A 20,075-nucleotide genomic window follows, 5' to 3' on the forward strand; every position below is an offset into this window, starting at 1 on the left:
CTAATTGTAGGCTGAGCCAAGGGTGTCGAAACCGCTTATAACTGTTAACCGCAAAGCGGAACGGTTAGCCATTTTAAGAGTATGAAAAAGTGGTTAATAAGTGTTAACCGCTTATGCTTATATATAATAATATAAATATATATTATATTAAACATATAACATTAAAAACAACGCCGTTTTGGTGTCATTTTAAATACGAGTTAAGGCTATAGTTTTACATATTCATTGTTTTTTAGAACACTTTGATTTGATCCAAAACTATTTAAAATAAGCTCAAAAAATAGGCACAATGAAGGCCCAAAATATCTACAAAAGCTCATATAAAAAAAATAGTTATAAAACTGCCGGTTATCGGCTTGAATAACCATTAACCGCTAGTTATAAAATAACCGCTAAACGCCTAAGCGGAGCGGTTGCGGTTATTAAAATTCAATAACCGCCTTACGCGGTTGCGGTTAACGGTTTTAACCAATAACCGCTAACCGCAACCGCTTGTAAACCCTTAGGTCGAACTAAAATTTTTTTGAGTCATATGTTCGTCTCAAACAACTAGCCCATTGTTAATGTTTCCTAAAATAATTCCTCTCAAATTATAAAAAATTGTCATTGTCTTCTAATAACAAAAATATTCTTAATAAAAATAAAAAATAAGAAAATGAAAAAATGGTGACCCACAGCCGTGGGGAAAAATTATTCTTAATAAAAAAAATAAATAAATAAGCTAGTATTTTTTTTCTTATTATTTTGGCCCTTAGGGAAAAAACTTTGATAAATTTCATAAAAAGACTAAAGGATAGTCAAAGTCAATTCTTTGTCTCCCTCTCCAGTCTCCACTGAGTGATAATTTGAAGCTATCTACCTTTAAATGATTTTCTTCACTTTTATTTTACTCTGCTTTATGACCATCTCCTCAATCACTAAAGAAGCTTTAGACAAAAATATAACAATTCACCTCTGATTCAGTCTGCTTTCATTCTTTCTTACTTACGGTTTATAATTTTTCACTTTATTTAAATTTTATTACTATCTTCACTACAAAGCCTCCACAAATCATGAAGCATCTTCTTCTGCGTCATTTATTATATCAGAACTTAAAAATTTTATTTTCACATCAATTTTATTTTTTATTAATAACTGTTACATTGACATGTCAGTCTGACATGCTTTTGACCAAGCACAAACAACACTAAAATAGGAAAAATAATTAGAATTCAAAGAGGTACATGTAACATGTCTATATATGGAAAGGTACACTGGTAATTATCTTTATTAACGGTATAACAAAAGTACTGTGAATTATTTAACCCCATCAGAGAGACCTTATGGACTTCAACAAACACCTTTCAGAGTAAACTTGGAGCAACATATCTCTGCAAGTGAGGAGTACAGTGGTGTAAGTCATTATCAACCAAAAGTTCTTTTAAAAAAAACCAGATTGAATAATTGCAAAATGAAGCATGAATCTCAACTCAAACACATTATAATGTCATCCAAGACCACTTCCAGTATCATCTAAGAGGGCAAAAAAAAAAAAAAAATTAATTAGAAGTGTTTGGACAGATTTATTAAGTGACAAAACATTTCAACCTTATATCATTCATTGGGCTTCAAAGCCACTGTAGCACAAGAGAATATAATTGCACTTTTAATTTTTTGTGAATTTTTAAGCTAAAGAGAAGTTCAAACAATACTCTACGAAAGTAGAATCACATACATAGAAGGGATTAGAAGATTCATAAAGTTTGCATTCAAAACATTAATTGTACAAACTTCAATGAATCTGCAACAACATTTCCCCCTACCTGCATTGATTGGAGTCATTGCAAGTCTGCAACTAATTACTAATTACTAAATAAAGATACATAATGAATTGTGAATAGTCTCGAGGCCCATAGAGTTGAAAAGAAATGGCCCATACATAAGAGGTCCATTTGATTCAAGGCATCCTATATTCCTAGGAAAGCCCACATGCATTTCCGCAAATAAGATGCTTAGAAATGTGGGCATTCGTCATTCAAGGTGCTATGTGAAGTTACATTTTAAATTAATTTTTCATTTTGATTTAAAAAAATAAGCAAGAGTTTGTCATGACAAACCTGGAGGTGTCGCGCCTCATAACCATAACTAGTGCCTCGGCTCTTGATTTCTGAATGCCTGTCTTTGATGATGTTCTTTTCTAAGACACAGTTGAGGGAAGATCCTAAACATAATGTCATCAACATGTTTATAGTACCATATTCTCCACCTCCTCCAAAACATAAGGGGGGCAATTACAATTCCAAAGCCAAAAACAAATCCCAATTCAGCACTTATGTAATTCCACTCAATCATACTCTTATGATTTTCTTCATATGTTGGAGGTGGCAATCGTGGATCCTCATATGTGCATTGTGTTTTCAAAGGCAAACCACATAATCTTTCATTTCCTTCGAAGGAAGTTGCCGAAAATGTATTAAATTGCTTCATCAATGGAATCTGTCCCACCAATTGGTTGAATGAAAGGTTAAGGACCGACAGAAAAATCAGACCATTGGCGAGTTGCACGGGAATCTCACCAGAAAGCTCGTTGTTTGATAGGTCTAGTGACTCAAGATGACTCAATTTTCCCAAAGATGGTGGAATTTCGCTTGTGAAAGCATTATGCGACAGGTTGAGAGTATGTAACAGTGTGAGTTCTCCAATTTCTTCAGGTATAGGACCATCAAAGTAGTTACAAGAGAAGTCAAGGGTGGTGAGGATAGTTGGAATCTTCACCAGCTCCATCTCTAAACCCTTGCTAATAATTGTTACCGTATCTTGATAAGAAAAATTACCGATATATGCAAGGTAATTACTCCCCACGCCCACCCCATGCCCACGATCCATCATTGATGTCCAAGACAAAAGAAGTATTATTGGAAGGTTACCAGTAAAATTATTTGAAGCTATGTCTACAATTTGAAGCCATGGCCAAGTGACATTAAGTTCTAGATGAGTAATGGATCCGTAAAATTTGTTAGATCGCAAAACAAGAACGCTCAACCAGGATGTGTTCTTCAAGTAAATTGGGAACGTACCCTCGATGTGGTTGTTCCCAATGTCCAAGACCTCCAACCCAATGCAATTGGCCAAAGATTTTGGTAACCCTCCTTCTAGTTGGTTTTTATTGAGAGATAAAGTTTGTAAACCACAATTATCTGGAAATGCATCGGGAATTATGCCAATGAGGTTGTTTTTCCTTAGATTTATCACATTAAGTGAACCACTCATCTCAATCAAGCACTGGGGAATTGTGCCACTGAAGAAATTATTAGACAAATCTAGACCTTCAAAATATGTAGCATTGCATATTGATCCAGGGATGCTCCCATTCAATTTATTACTTGAAAGAAAAATGGATCTAACGGAAGGAAGGGACCAACTGATGTTAGCTAGAATGGAGGGATCCAAACTATTCTCTGAGAAATCCAAGTATTCAACATGCGGGATATTTGGGAGCTGCCCTTGGAGTTGATTGGAGCGAAGATGTAGGCTAAAAAGAGAAACATTGAGGATAGGTCCTTCCAAAGTCACTAGAAAATTGTAAGAGAGATCTAAGTAAGAAAGATTAGGAAGTTTCCAGATCCAGTTGGGCATCTCTCCAAAGATCTGGTTGTGTGAAAGGTCTAGATAAAATAAATAGGATTGGTTTCTCAAGAAATCAGGAATTTTTTTCAACTTGCAGGAAGCGAGAATTAATTTGTCAAGGGGAACAGAGGATAACGAAAAGTTAAAATCATTATATTCAGATAACAAGCTGGTGTGAGAAAGATCAAGGTATGAAAGATTTTTTAACTGCTGAATCACACTAAGGTTCAGGGAGTTATTAAATTTGTTTGAACCAAGCAAGAGCCATCGAAGACCATGGAGTTCAAAGATAGACATTGGTATTGGCCCTTCCAAATGGTTGTTATCCAAAAAAAGGTATTCCAAGAAGGAAGAAGCGTTGGAAAATTCTTTGAGTTGACCAGAAAATTGATTATTTGAAAGATATAACACTTGCAATGATGGATGTGAAAATAGAGAATCTGGAATATTCCCATTCAGTAAATTGTCACCCAACAACAAACTCTCAAGATTCAAAAGTTTTTCCCACTGAGTGGAAATAATTTCACTTGACAGATAATTATTATAAAGCCTTACAGTAGTCAGATTCTTGCACATGCTGAAATTTGGAATTGATCCACTGAATTTGTTGTTTGAGATATCCAAATACTTCAATTGCGTGAGGCTCGCCATTGAGTCTGGAATTGATCCAATGAAATTGCAACTCCCAAGACCTACTGTTGACAACATTTTAAGGTTACCGATAGAAGATGGTAATGTCCCAGAAAAACCTGTTCTGTAAAGATTCATGGTTTGAAGAGATCCATTTGGAGGAAATTCTGGCAAAGAACCTTCAAGGAGAAAGTTACTTGACAAATCAAGAGTTAGTAGCGTTGGAATTTGGAAGATTTTTTCCGGAAATTTTCCATCAAACCCAGAATAACTGACTTTCAAGGAAGTCAAATTTTTGAAATCTGCAAAAAATTCTGGAACTGGAGCAGAAAAGTCGTTATCATTCAAACGAATAATTGAGAGGGAATGAAGATTCCGCAAGGAGGAATCAATCGGGCCTGAAAGATTGCAGTATGACAAGCTCAACACTCTCAGATTTGGGAGCGAAGATGATAATGCCCGACACCACTCATTACCTGGAGCTGATATAAGTACACCATCAAGATTAAGTTCCATAAGCTCCGAAAGGTTTTGAATCAACACTTTAAAATTTGGATTCTCAAGATGAAGGTCATTGAAAGATAAATCAAGAGTAACCAACCTTGTCAAGCGCGAAATCGCAATAGGAATCTGCCCTGTAAAGTAAGCAAATGAGAGATTCAAATAACTCAAATTCGCAAGCTTGTCAAACTCTGATGGAATCTCATGAGAATAGTTGAAGTCGTTATAAGCCAAACTCAGGCTCTCGAGATGCTGAAGGCTGAAAAGGCTGCTTGAATTGTCGAGTCCACCCGAGATGGATTCGTTGGTCAGGTCGAGACCAATAACACGGCCCTCGTTGCAGGTTACGCCATCCCAAGAGCAACAATCAGCACTTTGATTCCACTTAACAAGTTTAGTGGACATAGTAGAATTGAACGTAAGATTGTTCTTCAATTGCAGCAACAAGGACTGCTCATTGCGGAAACATGGGCTAGACACCCCAAAGACAGAAATGGTCATCAAGAAAAGTGAGTAAATGGCCATCAAGAAAAGCCAAGTAAAGACCGGGAGTCTCATTGGAGGGCGTTATATATATATAAATAAGAGGAGTACAGTTTTACAGTAAATTAAGGATGGAAGAGGTGGTGGTGATATAAGATATATGAATGGTGGATTCAGGAGTATATATATAGATGGGGGTTGTGGGCCCGATCGAGTAGATCCAAAATGTAATTAAGCTGAAAATATAATGGTGGGATCAGTACTGCAATTGAAGATCACGTGGTCGCCCAATTTCTTGTGTTTGGGCAGGTGGAATTATTGGGGAATGTCCTTTTTTCTAATACATATTTGTATTAACAAGGATTATTAATAATTGGAGGTCATTGCTTCAGCCATGGGATTAAACCCATGTTTTATTGGGTTTCACTCTTCTTTCTTTTGCGTAGCAAGATTCTTTTTGAATAGTTAGTGATGTATTCTTAATCAACTCTCTATTCTTTAGCTAAATAATAAACTCTCTAAATTTAAGTAAATAATAAACTCTTTAAATTTTTCTATCCTATTTAAATATAATATTTATTCTATCTTCATTCATTTTTTATTCTCAAAAGCACTCCACAAAGTTACAAACCCATAAGGTTGTTGGATACAAAATTATTTAAAAATTAAATAAAAAATTATAGGAAAGAAAAATCATATATAAAACTTGGTTTTTCTTTAATTTTCCAATATATAAACTATTTATATTATTTAATTATTTTTGTTATCTATTTTCCCTAAATAAAACATGTTCATTAATTCGATTTTTGTGGAACAAAATAGTTCAAATACAGATTTATATACAGATTTTACAAATGATCACAATCAAATCCAAGAAAAAATTTCATATTTCAGCAGAAGACAATTGGGAGGGGATTCAATGATTCACATTTCTTTGAGTATCCGAATTCTCTATATTTAAATATAACCAAACGAAATAATCTTTTAAAATTCTCAAAAATCTTAAAGCGAGTATTAAAACGATAATCTTCAGAAATCTTAAAATCCTCATAATTCTTAATACTCTCATAAGTGTGTATGAAAATGATAGTCAACACATTAAGTCTTTTGTGCCCACTTTTGATGCAATGCCCCTCCCTGTCTACAAATTTGGTTGCCGTGTAGTGGGGTTGGACCCTTTTTCACTTTGCGTATTTAGATTGGGATGGAGAAACTTGTTTTCAATTTGAATACAAAACTTGAAATTAATACGCAATTTACATGTATAAGACTCAAAGCATGGAGTCTTTGCATCAAGATAAGATTTATTTTTCGTTGTCTATCGTCTTTACATTTGAGATAAGCTTCAAAAATCAAAGTGGACGGACCATAATAACAAATGTGACCTCTTATTTATTTCTCATTGTCTTTCTTTGTATTTATTCTCAGTCAGTCAAAAGTGGGTGCTCAAAAAGTCCTTACTCCTTTTTCTCAACTATTGACGCCTAATTTGTTTTTGTGAAATTTATGTAAGGATTGACTTCTTGTCATGCTCTATTGATTATTAGTTGCAATTATTTGAGATGATGGAGCCCATATCGAACCTCAAAGGCAATTTACATGAATGAGACTCGAAGCATGGAGTCTTTGCATGGAGATAAAACTTATTTTTAGTGGTCTATCGTCTTTCTACTGAGATAGCTTTTAAAACCCAAAGTGGACCGACTATTGTAACCCTAACACCAAACGAGCTTTGCATTGATCGATTGATGAAGGTAACAAACGATCGATTAGCAGTTAGAAGGAATAAAAATAAAGTCCATAGAACCACCTTCTCGTGCATGAGCGTTCATAAAATCACCATCTCGTCCATAATCTTCATTTTGGTAATCCGTAACCCTTGAAAATCTTAAAGTGAGAGAGAAAATAAATGAGAAGAGAGAAAGAGTTCATACTTGGACTTGAAAGCTTATGATTTGAGTTAATCATTTTAATATAAAGCTTCATACTCTGTTTTCTACGTTCTTATAATGTTTAATCTATATCTAAGTTATGTTTAGCTATTTTCATAACTATGTGTAAGATATAGTCATCTTTTGAAAGATAATATATACTTTTTGTACAAGTTTAAAAATACCCAAAATGAAGCTTACCTTCTTTTTTTCTTTTTTTCTTTTTTTCTTTTTTCTTCTTCTTTTTTTTTTTTTTCCTCAAAGTTAGATCAATATATATGATTCTTTTTGCCATGAGCATATAATACTCAAAATAAATTATGTTTGCATGATTAGAACATAACTTCAAACTTTCTTCCCCCATTCTTCACCTTTATTTATTTATTTTTTGTAAATACCTTTATGTTTTGTATTCTTGGCTTTCACACTTGTTTCCGTTGGTCCAATAACAATTAAGTTTATGTAGGAAGATTCTTATTTGAATCAGATACAAGTGGAGTTCATGACGTCGTCAAAAATTAGAACATGGAAGACAAGTGGAGGTGGGGGAATTGGAAAGTCCTACTGGGTCTGGCACGGCAACTTCACGGAGAGAGTGCGTAAATATTGCCAAATTTGATATTTTGTAATTTTGATTTTTACGAATGTAATTATTTTTATGTTTGGAAATAATTAAGAGTCAAATAGGATTTTTGATAATAAAATATTTTCATGTTTGGTTCACTCCTAAACATGTTATAAAATATCATTATATTTTTCTCTTCTAATAGATAAGGTTGTTTGATACAAAATTATTTAAAAATTATATATAAAACTTGATTCAGGAGTATATATATATATATATATATAGATGGGGGTTGTGGGCCTCATATAGTAGTAATTGACACCATGGGCCTGAAATTAACAAGCAATTGACATGAATAAGACTCGAAGCATGGAGTCTTTGCATCAAGATAAGATTTATTTTTCGTTGTCTAACGTCTTTACATTTGAGATAAGCTTCGAAAACCAAAGTGGACGGACCATAATAACAAATGTGACTTGTTTTTCTTTGTATTTATTATCAATCAATCAAAGGTGTGTGCTCAAAAAGTATTTACTCATTTTTCTCAACTATTGACACCTAATTTGATTTTGTGAAATTTATGCAAGGATTGACTTCGTGTCATGCTTTACTGATTAATTTTTCTTTTATAATGATTTATTGATTATTACTTGCAAATAATTGAGATGATGGAGCCCATATTAAACTTCACAGGACGGACCAACATAACAAATGTGTCACGCCCCTCATATTTAAATAATAATAATTTTTAAAATGGGTAAAAAACAATTGAAGGCTATATATATTATGAAATTTAAATCTTAAAATTATTTTAGAAGATTATGTGAACCGAATGGGTTGATATCACTATAGATAGATTGATGGAACCCTAACACCGAACGAGGTTTTCATTGATTGATTGATGAAGGTAATAAACAATCGATTAGCAGTTACAAAGAATAAAAATAAAGACCATAGAACCACCCTCTCGTGCATGAGCGTTCATAAAACCACCATCTCGTCCATATAATCTTCATTTTGGTTATCCCTAACCTCTAAAAAATCTTTAGTGAGAGAGAGAAAAGAAATGAGAAGAGAGAGAGAGAGTTCATACTTGGAAGAGTCAATCCTCAAGCCTTGAAAGCTTCTAATTTGAGATAATCATTTTAATATAAATCTTCATACTCTGTTTTCTACGTTCTTAAAATGTGTAATCTATATCTAAGTTATGTTTAGCTGTTTTCATAACTATGTCGGTCTATGTGTAACCTCAAAGGTAGATCAATAGGATTCTTTTTGCCATGAGCATATATTACACAAACTAAATTATGTTCTCATGATTAGAATTATTATGCATCAACAATCTTGTTCACATTACTTATGAAAAAATATATTTTTTTATTGAGTACGAATCAGTGTGACATGTTGTTCAAGCACAAGCATTAAGCAGCACTAAAATAAAGCAATAAATAGGGAAAAATAATTAGAATTCAATGAGATACATGCCTATGGAGAGGTACTCGGGTAATTATTTGATTCAAAACATGACAAAAGTACTTTGAATTGTTAAGTGCCCATCACACATAAAGTGTATATCAGCATCTGAGCATAACAGCTACTAGAGAGGCCTTGCAGACTTCAGCAAACTTCCTTCAGAGTAAACTTGGAAAACATATCTCTACAATTGAACCCCAGAAGAAAATATGATTGAACCCCAGCTGCCAACAAATCCCAATATAGACACCAAATGAGTAAAATCTATCCAGACACCAAATCTATACAGCTATACAAGGCAACCGTAATACAAACAAAACCACACCAGCAGAATTATGTTGTTGCCATGTAAAGTTAAATTTTCCGTTGGAGTCATACCTTAAGAAAACGCCAGCATCCAATCAGGTGCATCCATTTTTTTTTTCATTTTTTCCTATTTCATCATACAAAATATATTAACCATTATAATTGTGGACTCATGTAAACCACACACAAATTCAATGGTGAATTCATTCATTCACTATGGAGATGGTTAAAAGATAATTAAAAATAGAATGAATTCTATTATTTCTCTAAAATATATGAAAACACCATAATTATCAACACACTTATTTACAAAACTTGTTTTCAATTTGAATACAAAACTTAAAATTAACAGGCAATTTACATGTATAAGACTCAAAGCATGAAGTCTTTGCATCATGATAAGATTTATTTTTCATTGTCTGTTGTCTTTACATTTGAAATAAGTTTTAAAAACTAAAGTGGACGGACCATAATAACATATGTGACTTCTTATTTATTTATCATTGTCTTTCATTGCGTTTATTCTATGTCAGTCAGAAGTGGAAGATCAAAAAGTCCTTACTCCTTTTTCTCAACTACCACACTTAATTTGTTTTTGTGAAATTTATGTAAGGATTGACTTCATGTCATGCTTTATTGATTATTAGTTGCAAATAATTCAGATGATGGAGCCCATATCGAACTTCGCAAGCAATTTACATGAATGAGACTCAAAGCATGGAGAAAAAAACTTATTTCTCATGATGGTCTATTGTCTTTCCATTGAGATAAGCTTTAAAACCCAAAGTGGACGGACCAACATAACAACTGTGTCACACCTTGCATATTTAAATAATAATAATAATTTTAAAATAGTTAAAAAAACAATTTAAAGCTATATTATTAAATTTAAATCTTAAAATTATTTTAAAAGATTATGTGAACCAGATGATCGATATCGCTATCAATCGATTGATGGAACCCTAGCACCGAACGAGGTTTCCATTGATCGATTGATGAAGGTAACAAATGATTAATTAGCAGTTATAATAAATAAAAATAAAGACCATAAAACCACCATCTCATGTATGAACATTCATAAACCACCATATCGTCCAAAACCTTCATTTTGGTCATCCCTAACCACTGAAAAATGAAAAATCCTAGAGTGATAGAGAGAAAAGAAATGAGAAGAGAGAATGAGTTTATACTTGTAGGAGTCAATACTCCTCAGGCCTTGAAAGCTTATGATTTGAGGTAATCATTTTAATATAAACCTTCATACTCTATTTTCTATGTTCTTATAAATGTTTAATCTATATCTAAGTTATGTTTAGCTATTTTCATAACTATGGTATAGTCATCTTTTGAAAGATATGGTCTTCGTACAATTTTAAAAATACCCAAAATGAAGGTTACTTTTTTCCCATTTATTTTTGGGTTTCACTCTTCTTTTCGTTGGTCATATATTCACATAAAATATGTTTATTTTAATTTATTTATTATTTTTTTAAAAAAAAAAAAAAAAAAACATTAAAAGAATGCAAAAGAAAATATAAAGCTATGAAAATTTTGTTTCCACATACATTTTGTCATGGATGTTTGCAAAAAGCATCGAGGAGAAAAATAATTAGTAGATATATATAATCATCTTAGTTTGTCATTAATTATGTCATCAACACTACCAATAAATGCTTCCACGAGAAAAACTTGGTAGGAAAGACTTACAAAAGTCTTGTCCCTCGCACCTATCCAACCACCGAAAAAAAAAAAAAAAAAAAGTCTTGTTATGATAATTAAGGTGTTTTCATTTATTTTAGTTAAAAAATGTGATAGAATATTGATTAAATGATTAAATTTACTTTTTTTTTTTTAATCAACTTAAACTTTTAGGACAAGTGGTGATTTAACATGACATCAGAGTTAATTCGCCTCTCATTTAATTAAATATTCCAAGTTGTTATTCACTATAAAGAATTGACAAGGTGATAAATTTATGATGTGTTGGGCCGGATAAAGTCTTACTAAAAATGAACTCATTTGCTAATGATTTTTATAACTACATTTCTTCTTCTTCTTTTTTAACACATAACTGAACACATGAATCATTCAAAATTAATTTCACTAGTTATCGTGGCTAGTATTTGATGCCTAATTTGCTTCCGAGAAATTTATACCATAATGGACTTCATTCATCGTTATACAATGATAGAAATAGAATTTTAGGCTGAGAGACAAAACAAAAAAATTATGTCACATGAATGATTTTTTTTTTTATAAGTAAAAAAATTTAAAATGTTACATGAATGATTTTACAAACACGCAATCGGATAAATTGTTAAGTTTTTAGGAACCTAAATCCCTTTAGATTCGTTAAAGAGAACCTAAAACAAAACATTCTCCTTAATATTCTACCCATTTCATTCTCATAACAAATGCAAAAAAATAAAATTGAGGGGTTTAAATTTTGATTTTAAAGAGATTAGAGCATCCACATCAAACTCTCTATTTCTAACATTTCTTTAAAATTTTAACAAAATCTACAAAAAGTCCCTACATCAAACTCTCTATCAAATGTTAAATATAACATTTGTCAGACATCCTCTTCAAATTTAAAGAGACCAAAAACAAATGTTAAAATATTTATCATATTATTTTATTGCCCTCTGGTGCCACTTTTCGTTTTTCTCCCTCTTTTTCTATTTCTTTCCCTCCAGAGTTTCATCCCCTCCCTTTTTACTTTTTCTCCCCTTCCATTTTTCTTTTCGCCACACACCTTCGTTTCATCACACAACCACAGGAGAGAGAGAGGTCCACCGTCAGCCATTAGAGAACTTTCTCCCCTTTCATTTTTCTTTTCGTCACACAACCAGAGAGTGTGAGATCGTCACTACCTCTTTTCGTTACACAACCACAAAGAGAGTGAGAGGTCCACTGTCAGCCATCCAAGGAACTTTTTTTATGTATTTATTTTTTGTTTCATCTTTGGATGGGTTTGATTGTAAATTAGTTTGTTTTTGGTTGAAAGGGGAATTTTTATTACTTGCTTTGAGTATGGGTTTGATTGTTGAAATCTCTTGAATTAAAGATGCAATTGGGCACAAAAAATAATTCCATGTATGTGAGCATGAAAGTGAGTTTCATGGTAGTTAAAGTAGTTTGGTTTCACAATAAAAAAATAATATTTGGTAAAAGTAGCAAAATATTTAAAGAGTTTGATATTTGGCAGTCTTTAAAAGTGACTAGCTATATATATCCAAAAAATTACATTTTGAAAGTTAAATTTAACTAAATTTTGCATAGCTTGATGTGGATGCTCTTATAGGGGTATTTAAAAAAAATTGTGGAAGACACCACCCAAGTCTCCGTATAGTTCCGCCCCTGTCGTTATATAAGCTTTAATGACACCATGGCCCATATTGAAACTAACAGGCAATGTACATGCATAAGACTCAAAGCAGGGAGTCTTCGCGTCAAGATAAGATTTATTTTTCGTTCTATATCGTCTTTACATTTGAGATAAGCTTCAAAAACCAAAGTGGATGGACCATAATAACAAATGTGACATCTTATCTAATTCTCGTTGTTTTTCTTTGTATTTATTATCAACCAGTCAAAGAGTGTGTGCTCAAAATGTCCTTTCTCCTTTTTAGCAACTATTAACCCCTAATTTATTTTGGTGAAATTTATGTAAGGATTGATTTCATGTCATGCTTTATTTATTATTAGTTGCAAATAATTGAGATGATGGAGCCCATATCGAACTTCACAGGCAATTTGAGACTCAAAGCATTGAGATAATATTTATTTTTCATGATGGTCTATCGTCTTCCCATTGAGATAAGTTTTAAAACCCAAAGTGGACGGACCAGCATAACAAATGTGTCACGCCTTGCATATTTAAATAATAATAATTTTTAAAATGGGTAAAATTATTTTAAATGTTAAAATTATTTTAGTAGATTACGTGAGCCAAATGATCGATATCACTATCGATCGATTGATGGAACCCTAGCACCAAACAAGGTTTCAATTGATCGATTGATGAAGGTAATTGCGAACAATCAATTAGCAGTTGGAACAAGTGGTGATTTAACATAATATCAGAGTTAATTCGCCTCTCATTTAATTAAATATTCCAAGTTGTTATTTACTATAAAGAATTGACAAGGTGATAAATTTATGATGTGTTGGGCTGGATAGAGTCTTACTAAAAATGGACTCATTTGCTAATGCTTTTTATGACTAATTTTTTTTTTTTTTTTTAACAAATAACTGAACACATGAATCATTCAAAATGAATTTTACTTTTGATGTCAAATCACAATCAATTATATATATATAAACACCATTTAAAGAGCAATAACAACGAACCTTACAATCTTTAACTTGTCGGCTCTATTTTCTGGTCGGCAACCATCACAATAAATTCAGTTGACCTGGGAGGAAGACTCTGAGGAGTACGTATGAAAACGAGAAGGAAAACAGGTGGAGGAAGACCCCAAGTCTACTGAGCTCCCTTTTGATGCAATGCCCCTCCCTTTGAACAAACTTTATTTTCGTGAAATTTATATAAGAATTGATGATCATGTCATCCTAAATCCTAATACAATGGCGAAAGTAGAATTTTAGGTTTGAGAGACAAAATTAAAAAATAAAAAATAAAATTGAGGGCATAAAAATTTAATTTTAAAAGGATTATTAGTTATTTTTTTAAAATAAATAAATTGTGGAAGACACCCCAAGCTTATATGTATTTCCGCGCCTCTCCTAATATTAGCTTTATTAATTATTAGTTAGGGTCCGTTTGCAGGGACGGAGCCAGCCAATTTTTTTTTTTTTTTTTTTTGGGTTCTTCAGAATTTTTTTATTAAAAAAAAAAATTATTTTGGTTGTTTTTTATGAAATAAGACTAACATAAGGGCAAAAAAAAAAAAAAGAGCATTTGAAAGTAAGGGCCAAAAAATAGACATTGAGAGTAGGGACAAAAATAAAAAATTAATGGATATGGCAAAAAAAAATTAAAAATAGGGCCAAAAGTTTTTATTAGATATGGCCAAAAAATCTAAAAATTTGGCCAAATTGTTTTTTGGAGGGGCCCAAATGACTAAACTTAATTTTTTTTTTTTTTTTCCTTATTTTGTTGGGGACCATGGCCTACCCGGGTCCCCCCTCCCTCCGTCTCAGGAGTCAACCTTACAATAAAGAATAGAAGAGGTTGCGATATTAATGTGGTTGTTGCCTAATTTCTTTTGAGTGTGATTAAATTTATAGATGGGGGTTGTGGCTCCGACTAGCTGATCATGTGCATGCTGAAAATATAATGCATGGTTCCACTAACACGACTTTGAGTCGTACGTGGCCGACCAAGAAGAAGTAAGAGAAGATGACCTTATAGATCGAGCTCCATTATTTGATCTTATAATTAAGTACGAATTTCTTTCAAATTTCTTTCCTTTTCCGAGTGCTTTGTGAGGTTTACTTGGCTCCTGGACATACGTTTTGAATAATTGGTCTTCCATTACAAGACTAAAAGAGAGTTGTTTTGTTATCTTCCTTTAGTTCTGTCTAATATGCCATATATAATTACTTTAAAGAGAAGTAATACATGCATGAAGAAGCAAAATAAGCATAGCATTCCTCAGTGCTAGCTAAAGGATATTAGAAATTCTTTGGTATCGAGATTATGTAATTTGTATTATTTCTCTTTGCTAAAAGGCTAATGAGATTTTTAGTAAAGATTTTTGGCATTTTTTTTTTTCTTTATTGATGAAAGTCAACTAAATAAATTAATAATTCTAATACGTCTATTAACAAGGATTATTAATAATTGGAAGTCATTGCTTCAGCCACCCATATATTGTTGGGTTTCACTCTTCTTACCCTTTCTGTATCATTAGTGGAGTTGACCCAAGTGGCCAGTCAAAAATTACAACTTTGGGTCATAGAAAGCAGAAAATTAAGAGGAATGTGGAAGACAAGTGGAGGTGGGGGAATTCCTACCGGTTCTGGCACGGCAACGTCTTGGGGAGAAATTTGATGTTGATCAGTAATTTGGAATTGTTTGAGTGTGATTTTCCACGCGTTTGGAAGGAATTTGATAGAATTTTTGGAAATATAACATTCTCATGTTTGGTTTACTTATATATAGGTATCATTAATTAGGAAAGACTCCTCTTTACGAAAAGAGAATAACTTTAATAAGGTCGTGGTGTAAATTGGGTGTTTTGCACCCTTCAATAAAAATCATACATTTCAGCTTAAAACACAAAAAAATAAATAAATAACTAATAATAATAATAATAATATAATCCTTTACACCAAATAATTTCCCTTCTCTTGACAACATACACATTGATAAAATCATGAGATTTTGGAGATTTCGGCATTGAGAGGTTGGAGTTGGAGGTGGGTGGGGGTTCGGTGGCGAGTGGTGAGTATTGGGTTAGAATTAATGGAAAAGTTCATGGGATTGATTTGAATTAAAGATATGATGTTTTTATCTTCATTGTATTTGGTGTTTTTACCTAATGTGTCAAATTTCTATTGAATACCGTAAAAATGTGTTTTACACCACATCCTATAGAATGTGCTCTCTTAGGAAAAGTAATTGATATTTATCATTCTCCTGTACTTTACTCATGTGAACCCTATATATTCAGTTATTGATTTTTGGTTATTTATTTCTATTTGCTAAAAGGCTAATGAGATTTTTTTGTCTAACTAATATTGCTTTAATATCTGAAATCTTGTAACTTGGCACTTTTGTATTTATGAAAGTCAACTTAATAAATTAATAATTCCAATGCATACTTCTATTCACAAAGATCATTAATTATTGGAGGTCATTGCTTTAGCCATGGGATTAAACCCATTTATTTTTGGGTTAATTTCACTCTTCTTTCCCCCTCTGAATGAAGATTCTTATTTGAATGATAAGTGGAGTTGACCCAAGTGGTCAAAAATTAGAAAGCAGAAATTCTAGAATGAGAGGAATGTGGAACACAAGTAACGGAGGTGGGGGAATTCCGACCGTTTCTGGCACGGCAACTTTACATGTTTTTGAAGGAATTTGATAGAATTTCTGAGAATATAAGATTGTCATGTTTGATTTATTAATAGGCATTTTGTAGAAAATATTTGTTCTTCCCAAAATATTTTTATGTTTCTCTCTTCAAATGTATAAGGCTATTTAATACAAAATTATTTAAAAATCAAACAGAAAATGATAAGGAAGAAAAACTATATAAACTGTGGGTTTCTTTAATTTCCCAGTATATAAACTGTTTATACTATCTTATTTATTTTCTTTATTTTTCATCCATATCAGAATAAAACATGTTGATTTCCATTTTAGTAGAATAAAGTAGTTCCTCACGATAATTACGATAATTACAGATTTTACGTTCATTTCTCTTGTGGGATAAAATAGTTCCTCACTTTTGTATACAAATTTTACAAAAAGACCCAGGTAATGGGATTATTTTTTAATGCATTCTATGTACGTCAAGGTTACAAACCCAATATAAGGTAATGGGGGCCCATGACGAATATCAAACCCAGAATTCCAAGCCTAACATGAAAACAAACTCTGGCCTGGACTCCACGTGAAAACCCACAATTTGTTCAGGAACGTTCTAGCAAGTGACTTTTTTCTTTTCTCGCGAAAATACTATAATGGTCCTCTCATCACTTCAAATACCCAGCCTATTGGAGGTCATGGTGCAGAATGGACTAAGGTACTGCCCGAAAAATTTAAAGAAAATATTGGCGAGAGGGGTTACATTGTGAAATGGGCACTCTAAACGGAAGTTTTGGCACACGATGCAGTGGGAGGATTTTTAAGTCACTGTGGATGGAATTCAACGCTAGAGAGCATTTGCGAAGGAATTCCAATGATATGTCGACCATGTTTCAGGGACCAAAAATTGAATGCAAGATATATTAGCTACGTATGGAAAGTAGGCCTGAAATTAAAAGGTGATCCAAAGAGAGGTGAAATAGAGAGAGTTGTGAAAAAACTTATGGTGGGCGAAGAAGGGGAGGCCATGAGGAAAAATGCTAAGAAATTGAAGGAGAATGTTGAACTTTGCATTAAAGAAGGTTGTTCTTCTTACAATTCTATGAACAAGCTGGTGGAGATGATCAGGTCGTTTTAATATGACTATGGAGGTCTAATATTTTTAATAATTTTTTTTTTTCCTTTTGTTGTCCCTCATATATTATACCGTTGAATTGCCTTTTACTCCCTAGCAAAGAGCTTTTTCTTATTTATTAGTTGGAGAGGCACGTGCTTGATTCAATGTTTGATAATAATATATGTAATTTTTTGTTTGGCAAGGAGATAGACGTTCATTTAGAGTAAAAAAGTAGTTTTTTTTTTTTTTTTTTTTTTTTTAAAAAAAAAGATATAAAAAAGTAGTTATGAATTAATGAGTATATATATGGTTTATACATGGGTTCAACCAGATGAACCTGATTAGCAGTTATTATACGAAGTTTTAACCGAATTTCATAACCTATGGCCAACAACATAACTGAGTCGAGCATGAATTAAGCTTATATGAACCGATTTTGAGTTCTCTCGTTAGCAGTTTCGCTCGCTTACATCACTACCTACAATTGAGGGTCATTTCTTACTAGGCAGATATCTGCTTTCCTTTTGCCTGATAAAAATCTTTCAGATTTTCTTTCAATCAACTGCTGAGAGATAACTCACACACTAGATTTTGTATATAATGACCACAATACCCCAAATCACAGTCAATAGTAATTTTTGCAATAATTGAATCAATGAATTAATCAGGACTATAAAGTCTAAACAGACAACACAAAAGTTATAGTTCAAAAACCAATCACATCTGCAGCTCCCAAATCCTTGAAAATCGTCCCTGTGCTTTAATGTAATTACTGTCAGAATATATAATCACTAATGCTTTTTATTAGTTTGTTTAGCTGGTCGTGCTAATTAAATTCTAAAAATACTAAATTACCAAAATTCTACTATAATCTCCTCCGTTCAGATTAGGAGTAAAGATCCTCCCCCTCCAATCGAAAAAAAAAAAAAAAAAAAAAAAAATCCTCACCATATATTTGGAAAAAGAAAAAGGAAGATTGTTGAATAATGGGTATGTGGGAGGCAAAAAAGTGGATTGAGATTTTTATAATTTCCTTTAAATTTGAAATTATCGAATTCATAAATCTTAACCGTTCAACTCATCTAAGCGTATAAAATAATTCATGTTTCAGTATTTAATAACTCATCTTGCTCATTAAATGCTAAAATATGGCTTATTTTAGACGCTTAAATAAAATGATTGGTTAAAATTTATGAATTTGAGAATCTCAAATTTAAAAAGAATTTTAAGCGATTTCAATAAAAAAAAAATAGGGTTAAAAATATTGACCCATAAATATCCACGAAACAGGCCCAATAAAAGTTAAGAGGAATGCTAGGCTAAGAGCACTAACAGCAGACTTCCTATAGCTCATTTATTTCCTTATGTTTAGGAAAAATCTCAAAAAAACACAAAAAAGCTAGAAGTCCTAAATATAATCAACATCACTATAAATGTTCAATGCATTATTATAAAAAAATGATTCTCTCTTCTCTCTTATTAGTTATAATTATAAAAAAAAAAAATAATAAATAGTATTTAATTCATATAGGAAAAAATAAGAGAATCTATCGTGAAGTGTTTTTTTATAGGGAATAAAAAGTAGTTTTATTTCCTAAATTGAGGGAAAATAGTAGGAAAGTTGTTGCTAGTGCTCTTACAAACACATTTTGCAAAAAAAAATTTACGAACTGATGTGGCAAAGCATGATTGGTATAAGATAAATTCAAATTTTGAGAAACCTCATTTATATTGTCGCACGTCAGTTTGTAAATTTTTTTTTTTTGTAAAATATGTTTGTAAGCCTAATATTTTCTAAAAGTTAATTTAGTTCGTTACACAAAATCCAAATTGTATTTACTTATCCAATTTATTACAATTATTGAACACTTTATTTATTTATTTCAGGACCAAAACAATGCAACGGATACAAGTTCAACCCAAAATTTCAATCGCTTTAACGTTAGGCTTCTTGACCTCCTCCTTTGGAACAGTCACAGTAAGAACCCCATTCTCCATGGACGCCTTCACCTCCTCCATCTTCACATTTTCCGACAGCCTAAACCTCCTCATGAACTTCCCGCTGCTGCGCTCCACCCTATGCCACGTGTCCTTCTTGTCTTCCTTCTCCACAGTCCTCTCTCCGCTGATCTAAAGCACTCTGTCGTCTTCGATCTCCACCTTCACTTCCTCCTTCTTCAGACCCGGAAGATCGGCCTTGAACACGTGGGCTTCTGGGGTCTCCTTCCAGTCGATTCTGGTGTTCACAAACGCAGAATTTTCCTGAGAAAGTTCGGGAAAAGTGGGGAAGGGGAAATCCTTGAAGGGGTCAAAGACGCTGCTTCGTCGGCCACCGAAGAAACTTGGGATGATCGACATTCTCACTGCGATTCTGATGTTCGTTGAAAGATTGTATGGTTGATGAGAACTTCTTCGAATTGCTGTTCGTAATTGTACTCGGAGTTGGTTGTTCGCCGGAGGAGG

At 32.6% G+C, this 20,075-nt stretch overlaps 2 protein-coding genes and 1 pseudogene across 2 annotated transcripts; all 3 read right to left on the minus strand.

The window, feature by feature from the left end:
• Nucleotides 1-1,216: 1,216 nt before the first annotated feature.
• LOC132164569 (receptor-like protein 33) lies at nucleotides 1,217-3,803 on the minus strand. Its single transcript, XM_059575102.1, has 2 exons — nucleotides 2,097-3,803; nucleotides 1,217-1,370 (listed from the first exon to the last, which is right to left on the minus strand). Exon 1 carries the CDS (start codon nucleotides 3,613-3,615, stop codon nucleotides 2,125-2,127), a length of 1,491 nt encoding a protein of 496 aa, XP_059431085.1. The 5' UTR covers nucleotides 3,616-3,803; the 3' UTR covers nucleotides 1,217-1,370; nucleotides 2,097-2,124.
• On the minus strand, nucleotides 3,764-5,262 carry LOC132163078 (receptor-like protein 19). The gene is made up of 2 exons (XM_059573276.1): nucleotides 3,826-5,262; nucleotides 3,764-3,775 (listed from the first exon to the last, which is right to left on the minus strand). The coding sequence occupies exons 1-2, from the start codon at nucleotides 5,260-5,262 to the stop codon at nucleotides 3,764-3,766; spliced, it is 1,449 nt and encodes a 482-aa protein (XP_059429259.1).
• Nucleotides 5,263-19,488: 14,226 nt separating this feature from the next.
• On the minus strand, nucleotides 19,489-20,069 carry LOC132164096 (18.5 kDa class I heat shock protein-like; annotated as a pseudogene).
• Nucleotides 20,070-20,075: the final 6 nt, after the last annotated feature.

The sequence above is a fragment of the Corylus avellana genome, chromosome ca10 (assembly GCF_901000735.1).
Source record: "Corylus avellana chromosome ca10, CavTom2PMs-1.0".
NCBI lineage: Eukaryota > Viridiplantae > Streptophyta > Magnoliopsida > Fagales > Betulaceae > Corylus > Corylus avellana.

Excerpts from the sequence above, each read along its gene's own strand:
- LOC132163078 (XM_059573276.1), bottom strand. The coding sequence starts at position 5,262 with ATGGCCATTTACTCACTTTTCTTGATGACCATTTCTGTCTTTGGGGTG.
- LOC132164569 (XM_059575102.1), bottom strand. The coding sequence starts at position 3,615 with ATGCCCAACTGGATCTGGAAACTTCCTAATCTTTCTTACTTAGATCTC.